We start from the raw sequence: 24,345 nt of genomic DNA, 5'->3' as shown, positions 1-24,345 counted from the left end.
GGGGAGGGTTGCAAGGCAGCCCTCCCACACATGCGTGAGAGTGTTTGTGTGTGTGTGTGTGTGTGTGTGTGTGTGTGTGTGTGTGTGTGTGTGTGTGTGTGTGTGTGTGTGTGTGTGTGTGTGTGTGTGTGTGTGTGTGTGTGCAATGCTAAACCAGACACAGCCTTGTGGCTCCTATGAGAATCAGTTTTACTCTGCTCACGGTCCGTCTCTCTGTCTCTCTCTTCACACTCAGCGCGATCCAGCTGAGTGGGTGAAAAGCAAGGGGGAGAGGGAGAGAGAGAGGGAGAGAGAAGGAAAGAGAGGAGAAGGAGCCACTCGTTCGTCCCTCACTTTCAGGCTCCAAGTTTACAGGCAGCCAGGCAGATTTTCTTGGCTTGGATGCAGCGCTCATGACAGGATCAGGAGCCTGGGACGCAGGACCAACCGGAGATCTGCAGGTCCTAGTGGATGAGCCCGAGCCAGATTCTCACCCTGCACAGGTAGGACTGAAACCTTGCTATCATACCAAAGCACATCCGATCTATCTACCTACATGAGATTATGCAGCTGAAACAACCGCTAATCCCCAAATCACTCTTGCTCAACCATTGTCCAATATGCAATACAACATGTTTGGCAACTATGACTTGGCACCATGCACGGCATATTTCTTAGTAATAAAATCTGATTCCCGACAGCTAATTAATTTAATTTAATCTTGAAGTAAAATAGGTACAAGGTTACAGAGTATCCTATAATATACCAAAGGATTACTTCTACCTCTTTTTTGTCATATTTTTTTTAACGTTTTACAAGACATATCACTCGCCTCCTTTTTTTTTTTTTTTTTTTTTTTTTTTTTTTTGCTCCTTTGTTCCTTAGACATTAGAGGCATGCACTGAGAGTCAATGTAGAGACAAAGAATGAGTACAACTGGGTCATGCTGAAAATGTCCTAACTGCTTCATGATAAGCAATTAAGAGATAAATTACAGCAAATGCAGCAACAACATCAGAAAGTGTGAATTTACCATCAAACATGATGAAATTATTGCAGTTTAGATGTCTTTTACACAAGCAAGATGGCAATGCAAGTGTGGAGATGTGAATGGACAGAGCTGAGCTACTGATATACCATCAGTTCATAACATTTATGCTGTAGCACTAAACAGCACTTATTGGAAAATGGACACATAGCTGACAAACAAGCACGAACAAAAACATGAAATCTTGTTTTAAAGATTTCCTTGAAGCTGAACCTTGTTCCAGCCTTGCAGCTGAGGAACTGCTGATGTAAGCCTCTTTGTTTCTACTACAAAAATTGCATTTGGAGTTGTTGAAGAGCTGCCAAGTTTATGGGGGGGTGGAGGGGGAGCATTGCATCCGGGCATTTATCTTAATTTCCCCACAGAGGCAGATAACCTCTGCAGCAACAACAAAACAAAAAAACCTTAAATTGCTTGTTTTAAGATGCTTCCTTAATGCTTCTGTTATGTAACTGGCTGGTGGTCCCACTCACACCGACATGACAGCTATAGGGCTGACCACCACTTCTACCAGAGTGAGGGGCTAATTTCTCCACTTGGACCCTCTTTTTATACTCTAATGAAAGATTTATGGGTAGCCATGCCCACTAAATGACTCATGAATACACAGCTAGTTCTTTATCTTGTTAAAAAAATGAATAGAATTTTCTCTCAGCCATGCGCCATCTGCAGATTTTCAAAATATTGACTTCAGGATTGCAAAAAGGGGAGTTTACTGTACAGCTGCTGGATGCATGTCCAGTATACTTGCAGGTTGTTTTGGTGTGTGTGTGTGTGTGTGTGTGTGTGTGTGTGTGTGTGTGTGTGTGTGTGTGTGTGTGTGTGTGTGTGTGTGTGTGTGTGTGTGTGTGTGTGTGTGTGTGTGTGTGTGTGTGTGTGTTTCACTCCGGAATTCTGCTCCGAGAAAATAAAAGGGGGGAAAGAGAAATGTGCTTCACTTGCAAGTTTACTCCGATTACAAAGTGTATGAATCCCTTGTACCGAACTTTCTGCTGTTTCAGCTTGCTGCAGTTAAGTAGAGCTCTTTGTAGTAACAAGAGTGCGAGCATGAGTGGGAGAATCCACATGAATGTGTGTGTGTGTGTGTGTGTGTGTGTGTGTGTGTGTGTGTGTGTGTGTGTGTGTGTGTGTGTGTGTGTGTGTGTGTGTGTGTGTGTGTGTGTGTGTGTGTGTGTGTGTGTGTGTGTGTGTGTGTGTGTGTGTGTGTAATCGCCAAGATGTGTCTGGCACTAATCCAGACCAGTCAGTCAGCGTAGCCAGGCAGTGGGGGAAGACTTTGTAATTATGTGTTTGTTTGAGCTTTGTTAAACAACTCGTGACAGCTTTTTAACTACCTTATTCTAATGAAGCAGAAACTCAAGATTTTGTAATAGATTACTAAACACAGTAAAACACTGCATAGCGTTTAAATGAATAGCTTCCCAAACTATTTGTTTTTCTGCCCCAGAATTTATCTACCTGACACATTTTTAGCTCCAGAATAATCCCATGAAGTTGAGTGTTTTATCGTTAGCAGTTTTAGAACATGGGGGGGGGGGGGTACCTCTGACTCCCTGAAAAACTAAAGTCTCCTTCTCTCTCTAGACTTTCTTTTTTCTGTGTCCCTCTTGACTTTCCTCTGCCGCAGAAATTAACTTGTCTGGTTTCAATTAGGCTCTCAGGGATGTGTGAGGATTCTTTCCTGCATGCTCTCCACAGCACATGTCTGTTTCTGTCACTTTTTCATCCTCAGGCTTTGTGATTAGACTTGTTTTTCCTCCTCTCCTCTGTCACAGTCTGCACTCTCATTCTTTCCCTGTATCCCTCCCCGTTTCTTTGCTATAGCTTGATGGCAGGTCTGTCAGCCACAGTCCTTTGGACAGACACACACACACACACACACACACACACACACACACACACACACACACACACACACACACACACACACACACACACACACACACACACACACACACACACACACACACACACACACGGGAAACTTAGCCCAAAGGAAACAGAGTCAGGTCAGCTTACCGGGAGGCTTTCTGGCATATGAAATGAAAAAAGCTCACCTATAAGCTCACTCCTTGTTCCTGCTCTCCAATTTTCTCTCACTTTTTCTTGCAATTAACTGGCCGATTGACCGACTTACGGCTTCTCTGTTCATGCAACTTGGATAGAAGCTGAATTTTTTTCATTTTTCCTTGAAACCTAGAGGGGAAAAAAGTTCAGTCTTGTTTTTACAGCCTTCCCTTCTTGTTCTCGCTTTCTCTGGGTAACACAGTGACCCTTGTGTTTCTGAGCTGTTTCCTCTGGATGTCTGAGCTCTTTCCATCCCCAGTGGCCAGTGTTACTGGAGCATGAAGATCCTTTGTGGGAAACCGGTGCAGGTAGCGACTCTGCATTTTCAAGGCTGTGCTGATTAGAGACTGTGATATGAATTAGTATGGATAAGACTTTTATGAGTAGGTCTTGGTTATTCTTCAGTCTACAAGTCGTGTTTGCACTGCCTGGTTTGCACTTCATTTTGATATTGTATGTTAAGCCAGGATCACGTACCTTCATCATGTAATGTCCCTGCAGTGATGGGGAAAAATACAGAAGGTCATGAGCAGTTTAGGACTAAAGCCTCGACACCCGATTGGGTGCCAGAGCAGTGGGAGCCAAAACCTTTGTCAAACATGTTTTCAACATTTTTGACTGGAGTCTGAATGAAAGTCACAAATTAAATCAGATGAGGTCTACCACGCTGCTGTTGCCTCTTTCTCCAGTTTGTTAGAAATGAAAATTATTTTTCTTGTCTGTTTCTGGGTTAACGGAACAAAACAAGTCTCCCCTCTCTGCCAGTGGAATCTCCCTTTAGGTGACATCATGATACTTTCTGTAAATCTTGTCCTTACGACTTTCCCAGGGCTTTTCACTTTCTCCCAGTAGTTTCTTTTCAGTCTGAAACACTGTTTGCAAATGGTTCCCAAGCCTGTGACCATCTGTATTTCTCCTGATCGCAGTCAGTGTCGCCTTCTTCTCTCACCCACTCTTCCTGATGTAGGTGGTTTGTGATGGTGTTAGAGGCCAACCTGTCTGTGTTTCCTATGGTCTGGTGAAGCCAAATGACCCATTTCAGCCCACACAGACAACTCAGAAAACATACACAGGCACACAAAGACAGACCATGTGTTCTTCTTCCAGTCTCTGCATGGATGACTGCAGTATGCATGTCTCTCTTTATGTCTATATACGTAAATATATTGTTATAATAGACAGTTTTTTTCTACTGTGTCTGCGTGTGTCCGCTGCTTAATTCACACATTTGCACTTTTACCTCCACCTCTTTGTGTTTCAATTTTCTCTTGTCTTGGCTAATGTCACCCCAAAATTCTGGTCAAAACACATTATGCAACACTCGCAACACTGCATTATACAGAATGTACATAATGTACAGTAGGTAGTGTGCTACTGTACATGTCACACTTTGAGTTGATGCTCTCATCAATTAATAACACTAAATATGAGTTGCAACTAATTTTGGACCATATACCTGCCTGAGTAGGGTGCAGTAGTTGGAGGATTATCTGTGCACAGTTGGTAAGCTAGCATCTACCCATAGCACGTGAGTTGTTTGGTAACATTGCGTTTGGTGTTAGTTTCGATGTGAGACGTTTAAGGGACATCATTTAATTGTAGCTACTCAAAACAGCCTTGCTTACACTCTCCCCCTCTAAAATGCATGAAACATAAAGATTTGTACCTTAACATGTAATGTCATTTTCTTTTTCTTAAAATGGATTTCATAAAATTCTCATCGAAAAAAAGGATTGTTCAGGAACCAGTATCAGAGTCAAGGTATCGATACCGGTATCAGTACCAATAGATATTCAGCTCTATCTATAAGTCTACACTCCCTGTGCACTGTTCCCCAAAACAAATTCCACCCAGAGAAACACAGCAGACATATAACTATTTATTCAGTGGTTTGTTTTGATTGAGAGTACATTTGTGCCGAGGACTTGCTGTCTTTTACTAATCAGACTTGGTAAATTGCTATGGCTTAATGAAACATTTTTTTTTTAGAAAGTATTAATGCAAATGATCAAATAATGATTTTTCCATTTGCTCAGCAGTTGGATACACAAGGATACGCTCAATCTTTATCACAACTGATGACATCATCATACTCTCAGTGTTACAAGTACAAATCTTTGAATGGCTCTCAGGCTGTTCTGCCTGATTATGGTCTGCTTGAAAAATCCACCCGATGTGGTTGTGCCAGGAATGTTATAAATAAAATGTCAAATAATTAGCACCCAATATAAAAACCAAACAACATCACCGTTAACAGAGTGACCCCAAGGCTTTTAAACTACACTCTCGTAAGCATGGAGGTCCTTTGCTAAACTGAGGAAACTGATAAAACTGTCATCCAAATATGGCACTACTCTACATAAAGTATGAAACATACAAAAGCAACTTTTTATTTTTCAAGCCTCAGACTCTTTCCACAAGTCTATTTTTACATAATCAAAACTGAGAGATATGTTACTATTATATTTTATATGTAGACCAAACTTTATGTTGGTACAGGACAGATGACAGGGGCAGCAAAAACAGTCTGCACATTTAGAGCAGGGTCCCTGAGGAAAAAAACCCAGAGGTCTTTCTGCTGGATGGGAGACAGATATTTTTAAGACTGCTTTGGGTTGGCACAGACTGACCAGTGGGATGTAGGGTGGGGAATGACACAAGATTAAAAGGGCTAATTTGGGCTGGTATGCCCATGAGTTGAACCGCATGGATGGGTTTGGCCCTGAGTGGGTTTGTTATGGTCACAGCCGTAATGTGTGCTGGATGTTGCAGGCTGACCGTGGCTATATTCTAAGAAGGGCTGGACTTTTCCTGCTGAACAGCTGAGATGTGGAAAAGATCTGACTAGTACCAGCAGTGGTTCAAATGACTTTGTGATGGTTCAATGGTTACAGAGGAAGTGGAGAAAAAATGTCTCTTTTGCAAAGAAAGTGAATGGTTATATTAGCCTGTTTCAAACGTGACATTTGCTTGTTATTCCAAGTGTCATCCAAAAGTAATTGAACTTTTCTGACTTTCTTGAATAGATATTTCGCCCTTCATCCAAAAGGCTTCTTCAATTCTAACATAGTGGAAAGGAGTTCCAGGTTTTACCCTCTTGTGGTGTCATTAACATCCTCAGAGTCAATGAGTGCACATGTGAGATATTTATGCTAAGCTAACCAGCTGCTGACTTTTGCTTCATATTTATTTACAGAAATGAGAGTGATATCATTTTCCCATCTAACTAAAATGTCAATGAAACCCTTAGGCAGTCAATACTAACGCCAAGTTTCCCCCCTTGAACAACTGACTTAACCTGAAAGCAGTGTCTGGGTCTACTCAAGACTTCTCTCCATGCTTTCCACCTCAGTCTTGTCTAGTCTGGAGTTTGTAGCACGAGTCTCTCCTTGTGTTGAAACATGTCTCTCATCAGCTGCACAGCACATGTTCTTGTGTCATGTAGCACAGACACAAGAACATGTGCTGTGCAGTTGATATAGGGTGTCCAAGCATATGGCAGACACAAACACAACAATCTACAGCAAGGGCACACTTGTACATAAATACAGTGAAGGAAGAAAGACAGACACAAACATATACACACTGATAGCTGGTGCCTGAAAAGACCACTTCACGAAGTTTTTGTTGAGATTGGAGAAACAGCTCACTCGTGCATTGTTGGATGTGACAGTTTCTGCAAAAGAAATTGAACTTTCATGTTTGCTTCATTTGAAGTGATTGATAGTTGGACAGTTGCAGAATGATCAGCGAGCTGGAAAGTGTGTCCCCAGATACATTCTCAGCTGTTTCTGTCTGTAGCTAGCATACATGCCCAGTCTGCTATTCACAATGGAACGACACCATCTGCATTGACAGGTTTGTTCCACTCTGTGAGACTGGAAGACGGTAAGAGGGCTGCGGTTTGGTACAGTTGGATTGAGTGAGCGTGTGTGTGTGTGTGTGTGTGTGTGTGTGTGTGTGTGTGTGTGTGTGTGTGTGTGTGTGTGTGTGTGTGTGTGTGTGTGTGTGTGTGTGTGTGCGTGCGTGCGTGCGTGCGTGCGTGTGTGTGTGTGTGCGCGCGCAGTGTTTCTTGGCAGAATCTTGGGCCCTGCCATTTTGACTCTGATCACACAGGGGACCCATGACTCACTTATTTTGCCATATAACCAATACACACACACACACATAGACACACAGTCATTGTCATAGGCAGCGAGCTCAGAACAAGTGTCTGTGTAGCAGAAAAATGACCGTTACCATCATTATTGAGCTATAAATTCTGATATTTCCATTCTTGGAATGTTCATTTTTGTGGCTGATGATAGTTTCAGTTTGGCAGTACAAATGACAAGACATCAAGGCTGCAAGGAAGAGCAAGACACACAGTCACTAAGGTGCTGTCAGATAGGTGCTTTAAGGCATGGTCAAATTTTGGGAAAAATTCCTTTTCTCTGAGGTACAGTAAAAAATTAAGCTACGTTCAGCTTAGTTAGCTTCACATAAAGCCTTTAAACAGGGAGATGTTCAAAGGATACCACATCTACTTATTATTCTTTCTAATCAGCACCAATTATGATATTATATGTCATTAAATCCATACAAAAACAAAAGTGTAAAAACGTTGACTTATGGTTTTACAGCGGCAATTGTGTGCAGTATTGTGACTTGGCCAGGTGCTGTAACTTCATGGGAATCTCCGTTGGTTTCCGGACAACCTAACAGAGATGATACCTCTACTGTCAAACTGTTTAACCAGGCAGGACATTATTTCTAACTAAGCAAATCTTTTAGTTACTTAAGCATAACCAAATCCGATAACAGCAGAGAGGTCTTGCTTAAATTCAGATATATGTACAAGTTGACTTTCACAAATGAAAACATAAATTTCAGATGTATTTTTTTGCGAGGGATTTGTTAAAACGCAATGATTCCAACATTCAATACACACAAATGCTCCCCAACAAAAAAAGAGTAAGACTATTTGAGAATTTGTCATCAAAATGAGGAGACTAAGTCTGTTTAAAATGATGTCAGCAAGAGAAATCATTTGAGTTTGTTCAATTGGAGGTAGACAACAGAGAAAACCGCTCTATATTTTAACCACGTTTTTAACCTTTGATATGTTAACATGTACCAAATGTCTTTCTTTTCCTCCAAAGCCTTTTTCCTGTTTTCTCTTCCTCACTCCCTCTCGACTCCCACTCTACCTTTCCTCTATTCTTTCCACGTGCGGTTTTACCACTTTAGTTGTCATCATCTCTCAACCAGCACAAACTCCTTAACATTTTACCATACAGATTCAAACTCTCTTCACTTGTAAACTTTTACTTTTCTTTTTTTAAAACATTCTTCTCACAAGTGTTGTAAATGTATTGCTTTCATTGAAGACCTTTTGAAAACTTAATTTTCCCTCTCTTCCTGTTTTTCTCTTCGTACACACAGCTGTGACCGGCCTCCTGTGTCCCGCCACACAAATCTTCCGACAACAATCTTCCAAGGTTGACCTGATTAACAAGGGGCAGAACTGCCTCTCTTCTATCGCCATGCATCTCCTCGCTACCTTCCTCCTCTTGCTGCTCCTCCGGTCAGCCGAGCCCCGGAGAGGCCCTCGGTCAAAGGCTGTGGAGAAGGGCGACTGGGGACGAGTACGGGGCAGAGGCAGGGCTGGGGTCTCGAGGCGCCAAACTCAGGAGTGTAAGGAATACATGGAGGCAGGAGAGAAGTACCTGGACTGCCAGAACAGGCAGCTGACCACTGTGATGCAGGACTGGCCCAAAGATATTCACCACCTACTGCTGGCAAGGAATAAGATTCAGGTATTTACAGCCAGATTTCCTCTGTTATTACGGAAAAGTTACTCGACACACCTACTCCAGGGAAGCTATATAACAAAATTAATAACACTTAACAAACTCTGTGAATGTTTCCTACAAGTTTGTGTTAAAAGTGAGGTTCTTTACATTAATTATCTCAGAGTTAAGTGTCTCGCGTGCCTTACACTGAATATAAACCTGGCAAGCTTGTTGATACCATGAGCATCTGCTCGCCATTTATTTGGGGCAGAGATCAAAGACTATTCCTCTACATTTGAGTGCATGCAGGTTTTTGCGTGTCTGAGCGAGCACACAGGATGTGTGTGTCACAGGTGTTGAAAGAAGCAAAACAAAATCCGATGCAGCGAGGTAATAAACAAAGACAAAGGAATTACAGACACCGATCAAAGCAGTAAAAAGTTAGTATAATTAGTGAAGGAAAGATGACCAAAGTGTTTTTTTGTTGGGTTTTTTTGCTTGCTGTGTCTGGTCCTGATGGATTTTGCATAATTATAGCATAAAGCTATAATCTGAGTTATAAAGCCATAACCTGAAGTTTGCACTACAAGCTGTAACGTATCTATTTTGTACTTTATATTTAAAACGTGTAATGTGACAGGTGTTGTTTGTGGTTGTAATTATGCATTTTATAAAGCTCATTATTGGAGTTTTACAGGCTGCAATTTTCCTATTTTGTTTTACTCTCATCGCTCACAAAAATCCTGCTTTCAGAGAATTTAGGAATTTGTGTCCACTAAAAAGCTTAGAAAAACTACTCTGTTCTTCCTACCCATGAGTCCACACAGTATACATCTGGTTGTTTAATTAAGACTTTTTTCACAGAGTAAACTGAATTTAGAAAGTGTTATCTGATTATGTAAAGGATCCATAGCCTGGATATAAAAATGGATGTAGTCTATTGGTCTTAAAGTGCAATACCACTGAGGGCCACTAGGGATTGGCCCCCAAAAAACTCTGCCTCCAATAGACTCTCATCCAAGAAATGTTAACTTCACTCATGAAATACAATGTTAACGATTTTTTTTTTCCACCAGTCATTAAGGCGTCATTAGTTAAATTGACTCTGTCTGATCAGTGTTCCGGTGGTTCTTCTAAAAATATTTCCATCATTAATTAGATATTAGGCCACAAAGAGGTATATAAGGGGACGTGTCTGGTTTGATTGACATGTCTGGGGTACAGTCAGGTTTCCCGTATAGATCGGTGGGCAGAGTGTCCTCTGGTTCTGAGTCAGATTAACCTGTCACTCCTATCCAGCTTTTCCAAACATGATCACTTCTGGCTCCAAAAAACACAAGATTGTGAAAATGCCAGACTTGAGGCTATGAAACCAATGTTTGATGTCACGGCTGCTACTTGGAGGCATCTTGCTTGTGGCTTTACTGGGCAAACTGGAAAAAAAAAATTTAAGATTGGAAACCATTTGATTTGCTCAGAGCTAATTTAGCTTCCCAGCTAGCATGGTGATTGCACTGCAGTGTCAACCTGTCAGGGTTTTCCAGATATAAAGGCCTGTCTAAATGACTGGGATGACAAGCCTTGGTGTGTGATGAATGAAAGAATTGAATCAATTCTTGGCAGCTGGTAAATGTCACAATACAGGCCTAGATCCACGAAAAACATTTGCTGACGGTTCACATCTCCCCCTTTAGGTTTTGAGAGACAACATGTTCGCTCAGTTTACCCAGCTGAAGAGCTTGGACCTCCAGCAGAACGACATCTCCATGGTGGAGGATGGTGCGTTCAGTGGCCTCTCCCAGCTCACCACCCTGCTCCTGCAGCACAACCAACTGAAATCTGCCGCTGAGGAGTTCCTGCTCCCTCTGCCACGCCTCACCTACCTCCGTGTCTATGACAACCCCTGGAGCTGCCTCTGCCCACTAGACAGCCTGATCAGAACCCTGCAGGTGCCGAGCAACCGCAACCTGGGCAACTACGCCAAGTGTGCAGAGCCTCATTCGATGATGGGCCAGAAGCTGAAAAAGCTGGATGTGGACTCATTGTGTGCGGGCAGGAAGCCGGTGGATGGAGAGGGATCGCGACCGAGGCCTCCACTGATAAAACTGAAGCCAGAGGCCACTGCTTTGTGCCGCACCTACATGTTTCCCAAACCTCTGCTGGACTGCAGCAACAAAGGTGAGAGAATGTCTAGCTCTGTATCGCTGTGACTATCCTGTGTTGTTTCACGTTAAATATTGTGAAATTACACAATAACACACAACACGTCTGACACACGATGCAGTTATGGCAGCACTGGGTACCTTTTTGCCTGTCAGCAGCATTGCTCTGTGAATGGTGGTCTGTCCAGATTGAAGCATCTCACCAACTATAAGATGGATTGCCATTAAATTTTCTGCAGACATTCATGGGACTCAACAAATAAATCTGGACTGAATGAATCAAATTGATAATACTAAAAGGAGTCATTTTGCAGAGCTTGTGAACATTTTAACCACCATTTTACCAACGCTCTTTTTCCAATTAATGTGTGGTGGGGGGAAATCAAAAATTGCCTCACTTCTTAATTTTGTTGCTTGGGACTTAGTGAATACAAGGAAGTGTTAGCATGTTAAGATGGTGAATATGGTAAATATTACACCTGTTAGCATGCTGAAGTTAGCTTTTAGCTCAAAATGCTGCTGGGCCTAAGTACAGCCTCAGAGCCTGCAGACATGAACTGTAATCATCAATCAGTCAATCACAAATGCACTAGAAAAACCCAATAGCTGCCAGTCCACAGATATGAGTCAGCTTGGAACAAACCAAATATGACTAGTGACATAAACTCACATAAAGTATCATTGCGTTTTTTTCTGCACCTGAAACTGTTCATTTGCAGCCAAACACCAGTGAAATCAATCAGTGTTAATTGTTGAGCTGCATCTTGGCCGCCTCTTGGACAGCTGTCATGTGGAACAAAAAATAATTTCTCTGTCCAAAACATCCAGACAAATGGGCTGCCCTGGCAGAGGAGTGGGTTACCTTACATAAAAGGTACATTTGTTAGGTTTGCTCAGCACTCTCACGCTTACTTGTCCAGCAAAATTGGGCCCGAGAGTTACTTTTGCTGTTTTGGTTTCAACCAGACTGCAAGCAGACATGTTTGTTTTATTAAGTTGGTGCATGAACTGTCTGAGCCTCACAGGGTGGAAAGGACCTCTGAGACTGGTTGTGGCTTTTTTTTTTTTTTCAAACTCACAGCAGCTTCTGGTGGAAAGGTTAGAGTGAAAGTCTGGCCTTTCATGCATATCATACATGCACAGATTTGTATTAAAAAGCAACTTCTTTCACTTCATTTTATAATATTTCTGGCATCCTGTTGTGATTCCTTCGTGTCATGTTGTATGAATAAGATGTATCTCAATTTGTGTTCTCGGTTTTAACAAGTAGTTAGCATGACACCTAAGTGAATCGAGGTTCACATTTTACATTTTTACATTACATTGTTCATCCGGTTAGTTTTTGTGGCACACAAAGCATCACTTTGCATGACACACCTTCGTCCTGTCATCATAACCCACGTGGGCTGCGTCTCCCTCTAGTTGACATTGTTTGATTTGTCGACGGGTGTATGGCTGACATTGGCATTTCCATTTCAATGGAGAAAAGATTAAATTTGTTGCCGCTATATTTATAATAGTCAGCCCAAATTACAATTAAATGCTTTGTCTCCTCTTCTCCTTATGTGCTGCTACTGAGGCTCTTTTTCACATCTCTACTTGTCTTTTTCTTCTTCTATTAGTGGGTGACAATAGCCTGGCTAAACTTCCTGTAATTGGTCTGAAAGTCTGAAACATCCAAAAATGTTTTTCCTTCTGCAAACAAACCGAACCATGGGTCAGTTCATTCCTGGATTGGTTCCAGGTCTGAGGCATCTTTCACACTTGGACTTTTAAGTTTGGTTTGAACCAAACTTAAAAGTCCAAAGAAGATAGGTGTAAAAGCACCTTCAGTCAAAATAAAAACATGAGACAAGGGAAAGTGAGTTTTTCTCCTGCTTTCTTTCTGTTTTCATGTGGTCCTCTCCCTGTGCAAAACTGCCGCTATGAGTCTGCTATCATAGTCGCAGTGACTGCTCCAAAATGTCTTTTCAAAGAGGCAGACATGACCATTTCTGAATTTGAGCAGATGGATCGCTCTTAGTTACTTTTATGTGGGCTCTTTATATTTAGCTGCTCTCTCATCTTCTCTGCTTTGTTGTTTTCTTGCTTTCCACAGAACTCAACACACTGTTCAACACACTAAGATGAAAGATTGTCTGTGTCCACGATTCAGACCAAGAGAAGTCCCACATTAAAATGAGCAACTGAATGCATCTATAAATGGCGAGTTTATGTCCCTCAGAGAAAGCGATCTTTCACAGAGCATCGACAGGCCACAACCACACAATGCAGCGTCTGTATTGTGTAAATGCCCAAGGAAGCTTTTTGCATATTTTCCGAATTCTTTTTTTTTTTACAGAATGAATTTTTAATCAATTCTTTATCTGAACCACCAGAAGGTTTCTCTTATTTTTCTCAAAGGCTGATTATTCCATTTATCTCTTTTTTTTATGCCCAGTTTTAATTCTCTCCATCCTGCCTCCTTCAAAACCATACCACACCATTAAAGCTATGTGATGTGTCAATTTTTGATTAATATACTGCAGCTGCAGTGCGTGACATTATGTACATGCTTTCTGTGCTTTTCATTTGAAAGGATGCTCCTACTGGTGTTCTGGGAGTTGATACCAGCCTTTTCATTTTGTTATTTTGTCTTCACTGGATCCCAGCACGATTGCTTTCATCAGTCAAAATTGTTGTATTAGCTGTGTGAAATCTAATCTCATGTAGTTATATCATTATACTTCCATGCTCCCCTTCCTTTTGTCTGTCTTTCCATCTAAACACTTACAGATGTGGACCAGAGTTTGGTATGCTGTAATATTACATAGCCTTGAACACCTTGAGTTATAATGTAATATGATATACAAATTCATAACCTATCAATTTGCATTCACTTAACCTCAACTCCCCGTGTCTCTCTCGGATTATATGGAGCTGCTTGATTTTACCTGGAGAGAGAAATGCGCCAAAAATGAAAAATTGAAGTGTAACTAAAGTGAAACCAGGCTGCACAGAGGGTGAACATGAGTGTTGGACTTTACATGTGAACAAGCAGGGAGTCAGAAATAGCTGGAAAACTCAGATCAGAGTGGAAATATACTCTGATCTGTGTGTCGTTAAAAATATTTTTTCTTCTTGTCTATCTCATACTGTGTTTTTCTCCCCAGTCTTCATGTCTTCCCTTCTTCTGATTTGAAGGCTGTTACTCTGAGGTGAACCACAACATATTTCAGTCTCCAAGTGGTTGGAGTTTTTCAGGCTGTGTCCCAAGATGGGACTTGGACTTTAAGAGTTACTCTGTGTTAACATCAACATCTCCCATCTAATTCCTTCCCTTTTATATAATGGACACATTATTGAGCTCCTTCCAAATTCCATATGTCCTGGATTTGTTGTCCTCTCAGAAGTCAGGCTTGTTATGCAAGTTTAAGGAATAGAAATCCTCAATTTTTGTGCACAATCATTTACAACCGCTGGAACAGGGGGGTAGAAAACTGTTTCCCACAAAGTCATTAGTCATTTTGTTAATATTTAGAATTACAGCAACCAGTTAAATAATTGTTTAGAGGTAAATTTGTATGTGGATTTTTTGCTACATAACATATGTTTAAGCATACCACATGCAGTTCAGCTGGGTTCAATGGTAACAGTCAAACAAAGTTAGCTGCACAGGTAGTTAGGAACGCCCTGTGTATATTGCAAACCATCAACGTGCAGTTTAAAGCAGAGGTCTCCCTCACAGCAACACTAGCGCAAAAAAGGAACGTTATCTTAAAGAAGTAGCAATGAATTATACTGTATTGTACTGAGTAAACCATCCCTCATTCTGAACATTGTAAAACACCAGACGTGCACATGCCAGATGTGTCACATTAGAGCAAAACCAGCTAGTTCGTTTTTCTCCCCCAGATTTTATGGTGTTGCTCAGAAACCCAACCACACCGTGTTGATTGTTTGGTTCCTAGACTTTGCCTTCCTGACTGTACCATAAATCGTAGGTTTCAGATGTATCATAAATCCTGTGTGAAACCTTCAGGCCAGCTGGGTAGGCAGCCGAAAAGTGAGTCATATACAGTATGGTGAGTCGACTGCACACACACACACTCACACGCACGTTATTATGTCATGCTCTCCCTGGACTTCCTGGATCAGAGAGAGAGAGAGAGAGAGAGAGAGAGAGAGAGAGAGAGAGAGAGAGAGAGAGAGGCAGATAGTCAGGAGAAAACAAAAACAAAAATCTTCCATTGTGTCATCATAGGAAGAGGTAGAGAGCATGAATGAGAGAGGACAGTATCAGACATCACTCTGTACTAATAGCAGGGTATAACTGCAGACTTTTGCATGCCAAAAAGGTTTTCTGCAGAAGTCTCAGTGTCCTGTCCACACGGGAACTGTGCTACTGAGGTGTAAAACGATGTGAAAACAGAACAGATCAGATCAATTTACCATGACCTAAATCCACGAGACCATCACTGTGTAAGGGAGGACTTGGCTACTATCACCATTATATATAATTGTAATAGATATAATATTCAGTCAGCGGAGTTGTCAGCACATTTAGAAAAAGCTTCACTTCTGCCATCAGGGCTTTGTGCAATAAATTCTCTGTCATTATTCAGGCAAAAGAAACAAGCATACCTTGTATGCAAAATCCACATGCACAATTGGAACGTATAGAAATAATATGTTATGTCATCTTGCTTGTTTAACTTTAATGATGAGAAAACACCAACGTTGTTCAGTGTTTTGTTTCGGCCTGAGTTTGACGATAATAAACAGAATAATCTTACTTCTTTTCCTATTATGTGATTACTGCATATACAACACAATCATGTTAAACTGTATTTCCTTTGATGCCATTAAACCACTCGTCTTGCTTCATAATTGTGACATGCATCTCGCTATGACCAGTGGGTTCTTTCCAGCAACAACAACAGTCAGCCGATGTAAGGTTTCCAAGGTGTTTATTCCACCCAATACAAACGAACCATGAATACTCCACAATTTCTGTCTTTTCTCTCAAGCAGCCACCCTGCTACTTCGTCCTCCCTCGCTCATCTGGTGACCTGCGTGGGTTTTATCTGGGTTCGGGAGGGACAATCAGGGATGTGATTCAGCTGGGGCTAATTATGCCCCTTCCAGGCACAGTGCCCTGAACCACTCTCCCAATCAGTCCCTCCTGCAGCTGAGCCAAACCACACCCCACCACCACAATAACTCAACTGTAAACAGCTTAGCAGCGAAGGTTGAAGTATCATCAGGCACATGCTAAATGTGGACTAATTCACTGCTACCTAATGTTACCTGTTCTGCACATAATCTGCATAAAACTGAAGAAAACATGGAAATCAATCTTTCCCCCTGTCAAGGCTGAGGCGTGGGTCCCAACTGCATGAATTCACTGTACTACGCACAGTTGACCCCTGGGTAATCATGTCAGCACTGTAAAAAATGAACTGCTTCCTCTTCTGCTGTCTAAACAGTATGAAATCGCAAGGCCTGCTCCAAATAGACTTGGTAGTCATGCGCAAAGTAAATATAAAAGCTCTGGAGTAGATGTATATTTCACGTTCTGCAGAAGTGACAATGGTAGCAATGCTGCAATATATATATTACAGAATATGAGGTGAAGAAAAGACTCAGGCTACAGACTTATACTTAACTTTACATGTCCATGTAAATCATCAGCAGTGCTAACCTATACCCACTCTGTCCAGATTAATGGGCTGCACTCGTACTAAATCATGGAAATAGCTTTGTTCTATCTATTGAAGCTATGCAAATACTGCTGTACATTTACTGCAATGCATACTCCAGGTGTTTTAACAAATGTTTGACCTCCGTGTGTCATTACTTATAGCTGGACCTCCATGTTTTGGCAACCGGTTGACTAAATTACTGCAAAAGTAATTTAATCCTTGCACGTTGACAAAAAGCAGGCAATAAAATTGACAGTTTATATATAAGAAATGATAAAATAACTGAGAAATGTAACAAACAAGCAGAATTTATTGTAGAGTTTTATATATATATATATATATATATATATATATATATATATAAAAAAGAAAGACTTGGAAGAGATTTTTGCAGGTAGTAACAGTGCAGAAAGCTCTTTTTTTTGACAAAAATGTCCAAGGGGAACAGATGTTCACAGATGTATAATGACTCCAGCAGATTCAGAAAAAGCTCAGTCCAAACCCGGTATTGAATGACAGACTCTCTCTTTCTCCCTCTCTCTGTCAGCAGTCTGGTTAATGGAGGTGTGCATTAACAGATGTTAAAGATATAGTTACGCTGTTAAAAATCACAAGATAACCCAAAGACTCCTGATAAAACGTCTGACTTCCTGAAAACACATTTAGCTTCAGGAAGCAATGCTAAAAGATTACAACAAAAGATAGTATCTCTATATCAATGTTACTGTTTTTTAAACGGTCTTACCCAGAGGAAAATAAGGCCTTCTGGTCACAGACACCACTTATCGTGTTTTAAACTACTGTTACTGCTGAATACACAGTGTGTGGGAGATTATTCTTGTCCACTGTAAAACACAGAAGACCACAGATGCATGTCTCTTGGACAGAGACCATTTGTTTTTGTTCCAAAGGGATGAAGTTTGATTTCTCAAAAGAGCCTGGGAATTTGAGTCTGATGTTAGAGTGATCGTGTTTTTCCATCCTTTTTTTTTGTTTCCCCATCTGAATGTGTTGTAGACACATGTACACCTAAAGCAGACAGGGATTCCCTTTGGACTATTCAGAGGAGCAGTTCTCACTGGAGGACTGACAGCTCACAACATGGAACTGAAGAGTCTCCAAAGTCTGGTCCTGCCTTTGTAAAAGTCTCTGCTTGTTTCACATTCATCAGCCATCACATCACAGAACAATAATAATTACACTTCCTCAGTATATTTGGCTATATCTGAGTATGTGTGTGTGTGTGTGTGTGTGTGTGTGTGTGTGTGTGTGTGTGTGTGTGTGTGTGTGTGTGTGTGTGTGTGTGTGTGTGTGTGTGTGTGTGTGTGTGTGTGTGTGTGTGTGTGTGTGTGTGTGTGTGTGTGTGTGTGTGTGTAATTGTGTTTTCATAGAGTCACTGATGATTTATGGCACCATGCCTTTGTGATAATGGGCCGCAACATCTGTGGCAGTAAAATGTGTGCATAAATACTGCAACATCTGCACAATAACACTGTCTATAAGCATTCTTCTGGTAAAATGGTGCAGATGGTGTAAACAAATACAGGCAGGAAACTAGTATGAATGCTTTACCACATGCATATCATACACAATATTTTTATTTTTTATTTACAAAGACAGCAGTTATTTTAGATCAAAATAAACAGTTTGATTGTATCTTAGGCAATACTAGCTGCCTAAACACACTCAGGTTTCCCCTCATCAGCAACCATTTTTCTTTAAAAACAAACACCCATGTTCATCGTGATGCAGCGTGCACAGGCCACCTACTGTGCTTTAAACAAAGTGATTGGGACATGAGATGTGGCCTCTAGTTTCAGGGATCTTCATGTTGTTGCACACACAGACAGGTGAAGTAATGACTGAGGGAACAACAAAATAAAATTCATTACCTGTTAAAATACCTTCAAAAGGCTTTGATCCATAAGTAGAGCTTGCGCAATCTCTTAACACAAACTCTGATCTGTTCATCGTTGGTGTGCATTTAAGTTTCAGCTCTTTTTTCTTTTTGTAGTTTTGGATTAAACGTATCAAATCTATGTTTCAACTGGCCTAACATTGCGGAGATGATATGACATTTATAATATGTGCCTGTGCGTGGGATTTAAAACTCCAGAGATGCTCTGCTATCGAGATCAGAATATGTAGGACTCACTGTTTGATGAATTAAAGTCTTCAAAGACAAATGTGTGTGTTTGGAAGAAAAATAAATATCCTGCTTGGCACATAAGTGAAATAGTGTTACATATGATGTCACCCTTGAGTCCATCTTGAAAATGTCAAATGTCCTGCACAACCCACAAAACATCTTGAAAACATTTAAAGATGCAGACAGATTGGATTTCCGGCTCTTCTGATTCCGGGTCTGTTCGATCTTTGTTCAGATCTCATTTGTTCTGCACATCTGTCTCAGACCTGTAAATCTATCAGCAAGTATACATGGATGCACCAAATGTTAAGTTGAACCTTTTACACACTATTGTTTATTCAAATGTTTGTATTGATTTCAACTGTGTTGCACAAATTTAAAAAACAAAGTGATAGATGAATGAATCTAACAATTATACATACTATCACATATTTATATACACTTATACTAATTGTGCTCACCAATGATAGAAATTAAATAAATCAAAATACCAAAAGAAAGAAAGGGAAAGGTTTAGGCTTGTTTGTTACACCAGCAGATACTAGCAGAGGGAGATTTGTGTGTAGAAGTTTTAAGACTAGCCTTGTATGGTAAATTTAACACTGCTCAAGTTTTAGATTTGCCATCACCTCCACTCAGCGTATGTGGGATGGTAACGCTGCCTGTTTCCAACAAAGATTCAGTTGTCGAGCTGATAATGTAGAAGAAGCTACTGCCTCTACCTGATTCACCAATAACTGCGGCTCGTTCGATGTCAAAGTCAAAGGGTTAGAATCAATATCTTACACATGCCTCAAACAGCTGCCTGAGGTTGACTGACTCTTGGTTACATTTTGGTTAAGAGACGAGGAAACAGTTCTTTGAATGTTCTGGTATAGGATGGATACCATTTGCTTTTAAAGGACAGTAAACATTCTCTCCTGCTGTCAGCTCCTTTCAGAGATAAAGACTGAAAGTTTCTCCATTTTTCTCCCTCTGCAGATTTGAATCACATCCCATCTGACCTACCGTCTGACATCGTGAAGATGGATCTGTCCAGCAACAGCATCAAACATCTCAGGCCCAAACAGTTCCTGCTGTCCAAAGACCTCAAGCTGCTCAACCTGAGCAACAACAGCCTGCACCGTATAGACACAGGTAACACAACGATCCCACCTTCAGAACGCACACACCAGAATGTACGTCTGGTTACACAAATAACTTTTACTGTCACGGCTCAGGGAATGAAGCCAAATCCACAGCTCAGACATTTTGCCTGATGAGCTTTATCAGGAACAGCATCAAACATCTCAGGCCCAAACGGTTCCTGCTGTTTGGAACAAACCAAATGGTGGCGGTGAACTGGTGGTATATGGCTTGTACTGAGGAAATGAATGGGTCAAGTGGATGCATTTGAGCAGAAGTGGGAAAGCACGGCAGGTGAAAGGTGCTTGTCTGAAACAAGTAAAATTGTATCATTATACTATGGCCACTGAGGTATTTGCTTCTGGCTGTCGGGCAGATGTTTGGTGAAGATGACAACATAGTCAAAAGTTCACTTTTGTTTCTGCTTCAGTGCCAGAGTGACTTCACTGACACAACAGGATTGGCTAAAGTGATAAGTTCAACATACGTGACACTTTGAACATGGCTTTTATATGCGAGATCAGATTTTGCAAAGTATCCACATGTAGAAAATTATATTTCTATAGATGTAGTCAGGACACATCATTGGGATTTATTTGTTACAAGAGCAGTGCACACGTCTTGCAGTGAGCTACATTAACAGCCACATATTAACACAGGCAATACACACACCAAAACATACAGAATACACATATAGGTGAAAAAACAGGTGCCATTGACATGTTTATTTCTAAATAATGAATCAGGATTAGGTTAAGGTTGAGCCTTTTTGAAATGTGGCAACACATCTCAGATTAAAGTGAAGGTTGTGAAATGTTTAGGTAGTTTCTTGTGGAAAAACTAGAACATTCAGTCCTCCAGAGATCAATCGTATTGAAGCAGTAGCTACTCTGAACACCAAGTCTGCCTCAGCAACAGAGCAGAGCCATTAAAAAAGTGCAGATTCATTACTCTCACCAAGCTAATGATGATAATAATGTCTGGGCTCATGTCTTCCTGCCCAGAAGGGAACTCCTCTACAAATGCTTGCAGTCCAGTTCACTACCCTGCAACACATGTAAACAATCTACTGCAGCTTGCTCTGGTGTCTCTAAAACTATTGGGAAACCAAAACAATAAATTCGGAGAGCATTTGATAGCTGCTGACATGTGGTCTTAATCCTCGCCCCCTCCTCTAATCAAGCTCATTTTCAGAGTCAAATAAAAAAGGTGGGTTATTTATGCTTTTCATGCAGGGGATGACCAGAGAAGGAAAAAGAAACATGAATGAAAATAGAGCACAAACGTCTCTGGTGCACAATGCAGATGCACAATTATTTGTAATCTTCTTTCAGTGTTGGTTTTGACCAATTCTTACGCCAGATCACTGTTTTTTCTTGGCCAGGCAAACCCCAAAATAGACGAAACAGTTGTTTACACAGTCACAGGAAAGTCCAGTACATTTAGAAGGTAATTTTCCGCACTTTCCTCCGACTGATAACTTGATATTTTAGGATTTGTCACAATATGTAGGGAGCCACCCATCTGGAACTCCAAACTCAGTGCAGACTGCAGACTATCCAACTTGTATTGTTTTTATTGCTTCTGTAAGTGAGACTCTGACAAGACGGTGAGATCAGGAGGGCTCGAAACAAAGGACAGATGGAAAGAACAGACATTTCACAGCAGCTAGGTAAGGGGGGGGTTGCTTTTTTTAAAAGATGCTTTTAGGTCTCTGGCAGAGAATGAGATGAAAAGATTTGCTGATTTCAGTTCCTGGGAAAATACCATGAAAAGTAAAGCAGAGTGGGGCTTCCTGTGGTCATAGTGGCTCCGAAAAGTAATGAACAGTAGCCAATTTGGGAGAGCCGTTCTCATGAGTGGAGAGATGAACCAGGAGCGTCCCTGACCCTGACATTACTCCTCCTCCCTCTGCTATAGTTCCCTCTATCTGTTCTATCCTCTGAGCTGAATGATTATATTATCTGTTACTATGGACACTGAAAAGATCTCAGTACCTAGCTTCAGTTTAAAAAAAAATAGCATTTGTTCTCACCATATTTGTCTCCTTCTATATGCTCCACACACTCTTGCTCCTCCTCCCATTGTCCTCCCCTCTTCCCTTCTGCTCTGTAAACATCAAAGCTGGGCCAAAGGCTAGTGGACAGCATGAAATCGTCTCCATAAATGTAATACTCCAAACACACACACAAACATGAATGCATGTGTACACATTAGAAACCAGACTGCTCACAATATCTGGAACAATTCAAGGACCTCAGCAGTCACCTTTTTAACTCAAATTAGTTGGGTTTTGGTGATGATGAAGCCCAACTCAAAGTCACTGTCCATTTATCTATTCAGGTTTTGGGTTTAGCTGTTAAATTCACTTGAATTATTTACATGCAGTTAATTAAGAAAGTGCAACTGCCTTTTAATCTGTAACAAAGTGTCATTTTCAGCATAGTTCAGATAACACTTGCCACACTATGAATTGCAATAGTTACCTAAAAACAAACTTGTAACTGCAATTTTGACGAGTACAATGTTTTTACTTTATTGGACAGATTAGGTGCAATAGAAGCATTCTAATATTTTATAATATTTCAGAATCAACCAGCTCAAGGTATACCGTTACTCACTCCTGAAAGACTTGCATTTTGGGCATATGGATTTGTCATCGGACAGCAACAATGTTGTGTTTGACTATTCTGTGTGTTTTCTTTAAAAGCAACGGACTATAAGGGTGCGATTCATTAAAACAACATTGTTAAACAGCTTTGTTTTAGGCCATTTGGGGGCAGAAGAAATCCACAACACAATGAAAAAGACTTTTGCTTTGCAAGATTTTTTTGCTGGCATTTAAGGAATGCTTATATAAGACAGGGAACAATGTATTCAACTGAAGCACCTAATCCAATGTTGACTTAAGTTTTAGCTTTGATTTTGTTCAACACTCTTGACAATATATCTTCCTATAGTTCCTGACTCCCATCAGTGTTTTGTCTGGTGATGGGCCGGTAGTGTACAGAAATATATACAAACTTTCTCTTTGAAAACAACCAGCTTCAGCTGAAATGGGGTTGATAAAAAAAACAAAAAACAGAAGCAACCAAAACAACAAGCTGAAAGAGGCTAATAATCGTAAGTACTAATAAGAACTGCAGTTGTGTGGTAATTCAATGTGGCGTCTTTCACATTACATAGTCATGTGATTATTTGTTGATAACTAAAATACTTCTTGGCTCTTGCTTTATGAAAACGTGAAGAAATAAGACACACAGGTAAAAAAAAAATCATCAGTCCTCTGACAGGAGGACAAAGGACAACGTTTTTTTGATATTCAAACAGCAACATGAGATGGCATCTAACTTGGCTTGTTTTTTTTTTCCCCTCCTAGCTGCGTTTGCAGGCCTGCTGTACCTGCGTGAGCTTGATCTGTCCAACAACAGCCTCCATCACTTCCAGTACGGCGTGCTGGAGGACCTCTACTTCCTACGGAAGCTCTCACTGGAGAACAACCCGTGGATCTGCGACTACAACATCCACTACTTGATCTATTGGCTCAAGCACCACCCCGGCGTCTATTACACCGGACTGACCTGCTCAGAGCCGCAGGAGTTCAGGGGCTGGCGTGTCGAAGATTACGTCAAGACCTACAACGGGGAATGTCCCAAGGATAAACAAACAGACACGGGACAGGGAGTACAAGGAGGGTCAGAAAACGAGGCTCAGGAAGTGGTGGGGGAGACGGGTGAGGGAGAGGGTGAACGTCTGCCTCAGCCTCTAAAAGAGAAGGTGCCCAACAGGTTTGAGATCATCAGGCTGAGTTAGGATGGAGGTGGATCAGCGGACTGGTTTGGTCTAGTGCGGAGAGAATTTTACACAAGAGGATTGAAATGGAGGTCTGAGGAGCTGAACGATGGATTAATAAAGGTAGACTCAGTGATTTGTTGTTTTTAAAAAAAAGTGATGTGGATCAAACTCATGAATTGGGCTAAATATGTCCTTTTAGGAGTCAACCTTCTTCATCTTGTTTGGGTTACAGAAGCTGCAGTGACATATTGCTGAGTTTACCTTTAAACTAAAGAGTAGGAGATGCATTTTATCTTTTCTTTTATCTTTTTTTTTTTTAAACATTCCCAATTCAGTCTGTTTCAGATTTAATTAACCCTCAATATCCCCAGCTTGTAAAATGTCCTGAATTAAATTCCCCACACAGTGAACTTCAGGTGCTCTTTTTTCCTACATTACAGTAATTTTAATATTGCCTTCAGGAAATACTTTTTTCTTTTCTTTTTTTTCCAAAGTGTTTTTGGTCTTTTTGTATTAATGTATGGTAATTTCTACCTGTTTTCTGAAAATAAAATTGGGTTTA

General features: G+C 40.9%; 1 protein-coding gene across 1 annotated transcript; it reads left to right on the top strand.

Moving 5' to 3' along the window:
- The first annotated feature begins 188 nt into the window (after positions 1-188).
- Positions 189-24,335, top strand: lrrc17 (leucine rich repeat containing 17). Its single transcript, XM_069709200.1, has 5 exons — positions 189-482; positions 8,519-8,892; positions 10,563-11,046; positions 19,845-20,000; positions 23,368-24,335. The coding sequence occupies exons 2-5, from the start codon at positions 8,620-8,622 to the stop codon at positions 23,799-23,801; spliced, it is 1,347 nt and encodes a 448-aa protein (XP_069565301.1). The 5' UTR covers positions 189-482; positions 8,519-8,619; the 3' UTR covers positions 23,802-24,335.
- The last annotated feature ends 10 nt before the right edge of the window (positions 24,336-24,345 follow it).

This window comes from Brachyistius frenatus, unplaced genomic scaffold (assembly GCF_029030835.1).
Source record: "Brachyistius frenatus isolate BFR_SWC_R1_liver_20210118 unplaced genomic scaffold, ASM2903083v1 Contig_81, whole genome shotgun sequence".
Classification (NCBI taxonomy): Eukaryota; Metazoa; Chordata; class Actinopteri; family Embiotocidae; genus Brachyistius; species Brachyistius frenatus.
The sequence above is the reverse complement of the archived record's forward strand: the minus strand, read 5'-3'. Positions and strand labels throughout refer to the sequence as shown.

Bases quoted from the DNA above. Each gene is read 5' to 3' on its own strand.
- lrrc17 (XM_069709200.1), top strand. From the start codon at position 8,620: ATGCATCTCCTCGCTACCTTCCTCCTCTTGCTGCTCCTCCGGTCAGCC. The intron at 8,893-10,562 runs GTATTTACAGCC...CTCCCCCTTTAG, and splicing joins TGGCAAGGAATAAGATTCAG to GTTTTGAGAGACAACATGTT. The intron at 20,001-23,367 runs GTAACACAACGA...TTCCCCTCCTAG, and splicing joins CCTGCACCGTATAGACACAG to CTGCGTTTGCAGGCCTGCTG.